The following is a 9,873-nucleotide window of genomic DNA, read 5'->3' as shown; positions in this document are numbered from 1 at the left end:
CCTCCCCACCCTTCTGCCCTCATAACCCTCCATCACTGACTCACTCCCTCAATCTCTCCCCGTATCTTCTCCCCACCCTTCCACCCTCAAAACCCTCCGTCACTGACTCCCTCCCTCTGTCTCTCCACCAGGAGGCTCTGACTACAAGCGTGGCTCTGGAGCCAGTGTCCGGGGACGTCTGCACACCAAGCTGACAGGGACCAGAAGGATCAAACGAGAGCCGGACGCAAACCCAGGTACAGCACTCACTCACATCCAGGGAAATATTTCTGGCTTCTGTCATCTGACAACATTTCCTATCAAACATCTGTCGTCTGTGTATTTTTTCTCCCGCTTGTTTTTGGCACGCATATTATATGACCTAGTTGTGTTGCGAGTGCCGTAAAAAATGCTTACTAAAACAAACTCTAATCGTGGGTGGTTGGCGGGTGCTCTGGTGTGGTTTGCTTCTTCTTTCCTATCAAACATCGATCGTCCTTATCTCCCCTCCTTCTTTTTTATGTTTGTTACGCTCTTGTGACACCTTTAATCTTCGACTTTTATATGACTTTATTGTGTTGCAAGGACCGTAAAACCTCTACTAAAACTAAAACTCTTTCTTCGGCACTTACGTTACCTATTTGTGTTGCAAGTGCCGTAAAACTCTTACTAGAACTAGAACTAGAACTGAGTAGCGGTTATTATGTCGATGCGCCTGTGTTTACTCAAACTGTCTCTCCTCCCCCCCCCCCAGGCGGTGCGGAGGGTGCATCGAGCAGCGCGGGTGCGAGCGGGGATGCCACCATGAGTCACGTGACGGCCGACAACTCGTCCCTAGGCAGCGTGACCGTCTCGTCCATCTCTGCCGGCAGCCTCGACTCCAACGTGATCGCCGAGCTCTCGGGCCTGTCCAGCAGCGACCTGTCTGTGGTGTCCACGGAGAACGGCCAGCTGGTCATCTCGGTGTCGGGCGGGGAGGAGGGCAGCGGGCTGAGCGTGGACAGCATCAACCTGCCCACCAACATGCTCAGCGGGGAGCTCATGAACCAGATTGACATCAACCAGCTCAACGCCTACCTGCAGGTACGCTGGTGCCACGCCACGCCATGCCACACCACACCAAGCCATGCCACACTACACCACACCACGCCACACCACGCCACATCACACCACATAGATGTGTACACCTACACCACTCGGGGTATACAAACTCACTGACACAAACGTAAATTCTTATGCAAACACACCGGCAAAAATACACCAGCCCCGAACTCGCAGGTACATGAATGGCAAAGGAACCCCCAAGCCACGCACATACACAATGACATAAGACCTGTTCAAATAATTACCTAGATATGGATGCACATGCTTACCACAGGTACGTGCTCTCACACTCGTACATCATGTAGGGATTCTACTGTATATAATTCATTAATTTGGAAGCCTTCTATTGACACACAAAACACATTTTCTTATTTTGGTGTCTTGTATTTATTCACACACTAAACATATTTCATTATTTTGGAATCTGGGTATAGACACACACACACTTAACATATTTAATTATTTTGGAATCTGGGTATAGACACACACGCACTGAACATATTTCATTATTTTGGAGTCTGGAATAGACACACACGCACTGAACATTTTTCATTATTTTGGAGTCTGGAATAGACACACACGCACTGGACATATTTCATTATTTTGGAGTCTGGAATAGACACACACACACTAAACATATTTCATTATTTTGGAGTCTGGAATAGACACACACACACTAAACATATTTCATTATTTTGGAATCTGTGTATAGACACACACACACTGAACATATTTCATTATTTTGGAGTCTGGAATAGACACACACGCACTAAACATATTTCATTATTTTGGAGTCTGGAATAGACACACACACACTAAACATATTTCATTATTTTGGAGTCTGGAATAGACACACACACACTAAACATATTTTATTATTTTGGAATATGGGTATAGACACACACACACTAAACATATTTAATTATTTTGGAGTCTGGAATAGACACACACACACTAAACATATTTCATTATTTTGGAATCTGGGTATAGACACACACACATAAACATATTTCATTATTTTAATGTCATGTTTTTTTACCTTTTTGTCTGTGGTTGGCGGGTGCTCTGGTGTGGTTTGCTCCTTCTTTCCTATCAAATGACTATCGTCCTGATCTCTCTTCCTTCTTTTTTATGTTTGTTACTCTCTTGTAACACCTCTAATCTTCGGCACTTATATGACCTTATTGTGTTGCAAGTGCCGTAAAACTCTTATTTAAAAAAACCTTTTACCTTTTTCTCCTCATGTTCTCTTCAGGACCAGGGTTCTGGGAGTGAAATCTTGTCTGATCAGCCTCTGTTGCCTGTGCAACAACAACAGCAACAACAACAACAACAACAACAAATACTGACGATGGAGACAGACCCCGAGACAGTGGCGGCCCTTCAAGGACTGAACGCTCAGATCTGAGCCTCACGGCACAAGCTAGAGAGGCCCTACTAGACAGCCGCATTTCCCCCACCACCACCGCGCTGCCTCGGGGCCAGCTGTGTTCAGGAATTTTGACCCCTATGACCTCGTGAATCAGCTGCTTCTCCTGCCTCGGCGGTGGTCGCTAGAGTGTTCTTCCCCCATCCCGTTCAGCAGTTGTTGTAGTCGCTAGAGAACTCGAAGTTTTTTCCACCAATTAACGATGATCCGACAGCAACTTGTGCGCTGCTGGTATGGGGAGATCTGTAGCGAGTTCAAGGAATCGGTGTGGAGATTTTTTTTTGCAGCGAGTCACCAGCCTCATGAAGAAGAGTATACAGAGCTCGGACACACCTGGCTGCTCTACCGCCGCCACCACCACTTTTCCCACCGTGGCGCTCAGTCCAGTGGCTGGGAAGTCTCGTCTGTTTGTGGTGACTAGTCCTGTGGAGATCTGTGGATGTCATTGCCAGCGTTGTTGATGATGTCAGTTTTGGCTTGGCTAGGACAGAGGCAGAGACTTCTCGTGTGTTTGTGTGTGCAAAGACTTTTTACCCAGCACATGAGGTCTAACCTTTGACCCAGCACAACGGGAGGTCGAACTTTTTTCACTTGACACACGAGGTCTTGTTCTTGACAGGGCATCATCAGTTGAGGTCTGACCTTTGACTTTGAGCCGGCACAAAGTGAGGTTGAGATTTTTTTTCCTCTGTCCCTGGTGAGGAAAGTGACTTGGACTCTCTGTCTGAACGTGCATGCTGTGTTTGCTTCATGATTTTTAAAAATGATGACACGAGTCTGAGAGCGATGTGTGAACACGTGGTTTTGTGGATGGCTCCTCCTATTCATCGCCTCAGAGCTAGTTTGTCCGCAGTGTACTCGAGTAAAGAGTGCACGTTGAACAAAACAATTCTGAGGCGACGCGCTGTTGGTTTTTTAGGTTTTGTTTGGGTTTTTTTTTTTGTGGTGACGCCTCATTTGCCAGTTTGTGTGTGTGTGTGTGGATACCATGAGTGTGTGTGTGGCCAGGATGGGTCAAGTGTGTGAGGGTACGATGAGTATGTTGCCAACAGGTGGGTAGTGAGTGTGATGTTTTATCAGATAGCTGATGCTGTCTTGTGATGAGACGAATGTTGATGATTGAAGCTGAAGGAAGAGAAAGATTGTGAGTGCTTGAGAGAATTGAAATTCATGCTCAAAAAGGCTGAAGTAAGGAATACACCCTAAAATGGCTTTTATATTTTGATGCGTTATTCTGGCACAACTGTTGTTGGTGAAGTTAGGAAGCATAAATTCATGATTATTAAGTTGATGTCACGTCCCCAAAAATGTGTCTCATTTTTCTGTTTATAGTAAAATGCTATTGAGGGTTACTGAAAATCGTGGCTGTTGCAAGAAAAATGAGTAACTCGTGATGTTTTTACTCTCTCCATAAAACAAGGGTCAAATGAAGTTACTCAATTTTCTTGTGTCAGCAACAAAACCCGCTGCCCTTTGTACGGAGAGTTTTCTGTGCATAATAATATTCAGCACGTGCTTTAGCGTTCGTGCATGCATGCGTACATGGTCGCAGGGCCTTGCCTCGATGAGAACTGCCATCTATGTCATGTGACTGCCTTCTCCCTCCCTCTTTGTATTGTGTTGGTGTCGGTGTGCGCACCGCCTGCTTGTGGCTGGTACCTCTGTGTTCTGTTGTGACTCTCGCTGTTGTCCACTTGTCATGGGTCTTCTAGCTTAGTTTTTCTGCTTGTTCCGTGTCCTTTTCATGTGTGTGTTTGTGCCTCTGTGTATGTTTTCATCTAATATGTGTGTGTGCCTCTGCGTATGTTTATGCATTGTGTGTGTGCCTCTGTGTGTGTGTGTACCTCTGTGTATGTTTATGCATTGTGTGTGTGCCTCTGTGCACGTGTGTGCATGTGTTCGTGTGTGTACCTCTGTCTTTGTGTATGTGAGAGATTTATGATTTTGCTATAACAAATTTGGGGACTGACTGTTCTTTACCCCACAGGGGTTCTAACTGTAAATGTCCGCTGCTGATGTTCCGCTGTTATTATTAAACTTGTTATTTATGTGATTGATCAGTGCTCTTAAACTCCCAGGGTTGGCCGTTTCCCTGGATGTCTCATCACTCTTTGCTTGCTGGCTAGTTTGGCAGTTTAGAATAACCAGCTGTGGCGATTCTCTCTCCTCCCCCATGGGCTGAGACGTGGTGGTCAGTGGTATTCTGGAAACAAATGCCTTTATGTTCCAAGTACCAGGCACAGCTGGGCTTGGATCTGTGACAAAGTATATTACAGTATACCGGTACAGTATAATATATGGCCGCTGTCACAACTGTAACTCCACCAATTCTTTTTGGCCCATTGAAACTGGCTGGGTCAGGCGAGGAATGACTCATTTGCTTTGCGACAGCAACGTTATATAATAGGATATCCTGTGTGTTGTATTCAGAGGTGCCTTCAGTAAGCCGCCACAGGAGCAGACCACTCCAGCACTTAACACCTACGGGACTGGCCTCACACTTGACTTTCAGTTCCCCAGGACGGGACTATGCGGCGAGATGTGGGTTAATCTAACATGAATTATAACACAACTCCTAGTAAAGCCATAGTCATAAAACTTCATCAAACTGTTAAGAATATGTTTTCCTTTGCAATAACACATTTATTTTCTTTGAAAAAATATTTTGGTTGAGTCATTTAGGTGTAATCAATTGTGCAATGATAAGCTTTTGTACAACAGAGTCAGTTAGTAACAGGGATTTAAAGACTAGATCTAAATCTGCTTATAAAGTCAATTGCTCCTCAATCAATGATAAGTGGTTCAAGATCTATTTTTGATCACTTTGTTCTCTCAATTTTAAGACTCCCGATCGGAATAATCAAGGTCATTGTCCGGGTCAACACTGTCTATATCCATACAATGTTTCGTTGAGCGCCTAAGATATGGAGAAATAGCTTTTTAAACTCATTTTATCGCTTTCCACATTTAATTGCCAGAAATTGGAAGCAAAATATTTAAACAGAACCAATTGATTGGTTAATATACATGTTTGAGGAAACATTGAGAGGCCTTTGTTTAGATCTAGGTCATTTGGCTGGCGAGTATACCCATCTGTAGTCCTGGGGAAGCAGTTTGGCTTCGTGAGTATTCTCGTCCACTGTCCTGTAGGTGGTTAACTCCTACACACTATCAATGTCTGGATCAAAATCGGAGAAAACAGCAGAGAAAGATAACACCAGTTATAATTGTTGTAAAGCTTTGGCCTTGGTATTGTGATTTAACTCAATTTTACAAGGAGGATTTTTTATAACATGTATACATAAAAGTAAATGCTGACCAGAAAAATTTTTGGTTAATTTTCTGACAGTTCTAATACTGTGCCAATTCTCAATTCTGTATAAATCTTAATTGATTCGTTATTTATAAATTTTTAGAATAATTCCACATTGGGTGGTGGTCAACTAAATACAGCCTGGGTTTAGTGAGTTGACAGTCTCTTAGCATCCGGCTGGTGTTATATCAGGGTTTTTATTTTGGCATGTCTAGGAATGCCAACTTGATAATTTTCTAGGAGAAAGATTTTTCCAGATTAGCGACATACTTGCTATCCATCAATAAATCATTTGGCATGATGTTGAGATACTGTTTCCAATGCTTGCACATCCTTGATTTTTTTTGGTCTTGGTTAAGCTTGCAAGAAAACCAAAAAAATGTCTGGTGATCCCAAAGTGTCATTGTGTTGCACAAACATTCTTCTCTGGTATAATAACTTGGTGTCTGGTGAGACACATGTGTCATGTGCCTATGTCAGGGCCTGACTTTTGCAAGCAATATGCTGTGTTCACATTGAATACATTGCTCAACCCAGAATAGGTCAACGGTCATAATACGTGCCGAGCACTTGGTCGCCTCTCTACGTCCCTGGGATTGGAAGTGGAAAGTGTTACTTCCTACCCGGTACCAGTTGTTTTATTTTCACCCACCAGTTGTTTCGTTTTATTTTCACACATGCCAGTTGGATTGACTTTAGAACTTCAATGTAGAACCTGCTGTACTCGGCAAAATTAGAAACCAGTTGAGCCCCACACGGGCAGACTGCCTTGTCAAACGTGGGGCTGCTGTAGTGTAGATTTTGTGTACTGCAAGGCTGCCGGTCACTGTCTTGTATGCTCAGCTGTGGCTGGGTGCAGTGAAATGATAGGCTGAGGCCTGCCTGGTGCAAATGTGGTCTTGTTCAGCCATGATGTTACTGTGAGAAGTAAGTCTGTTGGTTGAATTTTAAATGCCCATATCAGCGTTACTAGGTTATTTAACCCTATCCGTACGTCGTGTTTAACTATCGTATCCATATGACGTGGGGAACTCTGTGCCACCACTTTCCAAAGAGGAAATTTACTCGTTAATCCGATCCATACGCTTTGCATAGTAGTCTGTCAAAAAATTTTTTTGAGTAATAGTAATACTGAAAGTGTCAAAGAGATCTTCGCACTAGAAGTATTCTAAAAAGTGAAGAATACAACCCCGGGGGTACATAATGAGCCCAGGGCGTACGGATAGGGTTAAGAGGCAGGGTCTCGGAATTAATAAAGGTCCATCCCTGATAGGACGGAAGCGAATGAGTGAGGAGCTTTGAAAACTCTGTGAGAATTGTGAGGGCAGCCAAGTGCTCAGCAAGGACATTTCTTCTCCACCTAGATTGTTTTTTACCCCTGTGACTGATTTGTTTGTTTGAGTGGAACAGATGACCTTATTTGTTTGTTTGAGTGGAACAGATGACCTTATTTGTTTGTTTGAGTGGAACAGATGACCTTATTTGTTTGTTGGAATGGAACAGATGACCTTATTTGTTTGTTGGAATGGAACAGATGACTTTATTTGTTTGTTTGAGTGGAACAGATGACCTCATTTGTTCACTTTTAAGCACAAGGGGGCTATCTGGAAAAAATGCTGTTTTGAGAAAATCGTAGGTAAAGTTTTTGGACCCTTGTTCAGTTTCTTTAAAAGACAAGGAGAGTTTTCTCTCTATATATAACCAAACAATTAATCACACAAATGATACCAAACTTCTCCTATAGGTAGGGCAATGCCTACTTTTGGTGTAGGTCAAGATTTCTGGAAACCCCCAAAATCTGGGTTGGCCCACTTGTCCTTAGAAGCGACCATTTGTTTGTTGGAGTGTTGCGTGGTCCCATCTCAGGCCCTCCCTAGTGATCTTTTCTGTTGTTTTATACATGGCCATGTTATCTGGCCTCTCTCTGACAATGTTTGATACTGCCGCTAGCATCTGCTTCTGTTTCCTTAATTTTGTAAAACTGATAAATTGTTAGCAGTTTATGAAACGTTTTTTTTTAAAGTTCATTAACTTTTTATTTGCATGCTTGGACCTGTGATCAAACTGATTATTTGTCAGTGGATTTGGAAAGTTTTTTTTAAAGTTCACTAACTTTTTATTTGCATGCTAAGACTTAAAGCCTAAACAGATCATGTTGCTCTTCACGAAAACAAAATGTGAAGGTGTTGTTGAATTTCAGTTTGTCCAGCATGAAATCTTTGTTGCCTGATAAATGTATAACAAGTTGATTCTTCCTGTTGTCAGTATGACCAGAAAAACACAAACAAACGACTCCAAGAGCTAGTGTACCACATACACACACACGTACACCACACTCTTACACATGCACACATGATACTCTCACACACACACACACACACACTCTCACACATGCACACACACACACACACACACACACACACACACACACAATCCCCCCCCCCAACCCCAAAAGTTTAGGGACAGTGTAGTAGTTGTATGTGGTGGGGCGTGTCCCCCCATTCTGTCAGTTACCCCCGTCACTTCATGTTGTGCTACAGAATCTGTCCGTGTACACAATGTACATAACAATTAACAATTTCCAAGTGACCATGTTTCATATAGACACACATCTCATTGTTACTGTCATAAATATCATATTATGTCAAATAAAAGATGAAACTTAATTCTAGTTCAGGTCTTTGGTGGTTTTTATTAGTCGTTTTTTTTTAGCTGATGTAGGCAATGAAAAAAAGCGGGTGATTGGAGTGTGGAGGCGGCCAATGGTAGGTCCTACGTCTACAAAACAAACTAACTAGCAATGAAAAATGTGTTTAAGCTGCGGTTTCTGTGGTTTCTGCGGTTTCTGTGGTTTCTGTGGCGTAATGGTCAGGTTTTTTGCTATTGCACACTGAAAATGTGGGTTCGATTTTTACAAAGTAAAGAAGTTATTTTTTCCCGTATTGCTCTCTATCTGCGGGGATATTGCATCCCACTGTTCCTGGGCTGGGCCCGCCAGGCAGGTACAAAGCATCCTACCTCCTAAATGATCTGAATGATGTTGGAGGCAGCACAGGTCGTTAACCCATTTTAACCATTTTACACGGCAATGCGGCTAGCTGGGGTGCGTTGTAGCCAGGCCAGACAGTTTCTTAGAATGCTTCAACAGTAATCTACCATTGTGTTGGTGTTCCATCGGTCTTGATACTTTTCTTTGTAATTGTAAAGTCTATAGGAAATCTTCCAAACTTGAACAGTGGGTGATGAGGAAAGCATAAGATTGGCCTACGTGTAATATGTTTCTTGAGAGCACCCACACGGAGAAATGATCGGCGATGTCTGTTTCAGGTCTAGCTCTTCATGCACGAAGATGACATTATGGTATATTTTCATATATATGTCTGTACGGCTGTTCTATTTGGTGAGTGCATATGGAGGGAAAGAAATAATATATGCGTGTGTGCCTAAAGAAAGGTACCAAAAGTAGGATTTTGACCATTTTGAGTTGACTAAGGTTTGTACCTGATAGGACATTCAAAGCTGAACACAGTGGTATTTTTAATTTTTGAGATATCTCAAGTAAAGTAGTTTATGAGATATTGCACATTTTGTGAGGTAGGGTATAAAAATCTAATTTTGAGAAATTTAGCTTTTAAATTTAGAACACATACAAACTTGGGGGGGGGGAAAAAACAATTTGGTCAAAAAAGTGATTTTTTTGTCATTGTCAGCCTGTAGCTCAAAATGGTCTGCGGCAACTTTTGGTACAGCTTTGTTTAGGCACACACACATATTTGTGAGGCATCGCGGTGAAATCAGGCGCTGGTCAAAATAATTAATTTGAAGAAACAGGTAGGCTATGTTTCCTCATTTGACCAATTTTGTAAATGTTTATTTCTTGACTCAACACCTTATTATTATTATATATCATGTCAATATAAAAACATTTCACTGTGAATTTTACTGGAAAATGATTAATAGCACAAAATGTAAATTTGTCAATGCATCGTGGTGAAATCATGCTCTCGTCAAAATAATGAAATCCGAGAAATCTGCATTTATTTTTCTG

At 42.4% G+C, this 9,873-nt stretch overlaps 1 protein-coding gene across 1 annotated transcript in view; it reads left to right on the top strand.

Moving 5' to 3' along the window:
* The window catches only part of LOC101860399 (transcription factor RelB homolog), an 18,500-nt gene extending 14,161 nt beyond the window's left edge, over positions 1-4,339 (top strand). The window contains exons 10-12 of the mRNA XM_035968980.1: positions 105-236; positions 734-1,062; positions 2,339-4,339. Coding sequence (XP_035824873.1) covers positions 105-236; positions 734-1,062; positions 2,339-2,491 — 614 coding nt within the window. The 3' untranslated portion in view covers positions 2,492-4,339. The remainder of the gene's footprint in view (positions 1-104; positions 237-733; positions 1,063-2,338) is intronic.
* The last annotated feature ends 5,534 nt before the right edge of the window (positions 4,340-9,873 follow it).

The sequence above is a fragment of the Aplysia californica genome, unplaced genomic scaffold (assembly GCF_000002075.1).
Source record: "Aplysia californica isolate F4 #8 unplaced genomic scaffold, AplCal3.0 scaffold00102, whole genome shotgun sequence".
Taxonomy (NCBI): Eukaryota; Metazoa; Mollusca; class Gastropoda; order Aplysiida; family Aplysiidae; genus Aplysia; species Aplysia californica.
Note: the sequence above shows the minus strand (reverse complement) of the source record. Positions and strands in the feature narration are given on the sequence as shown.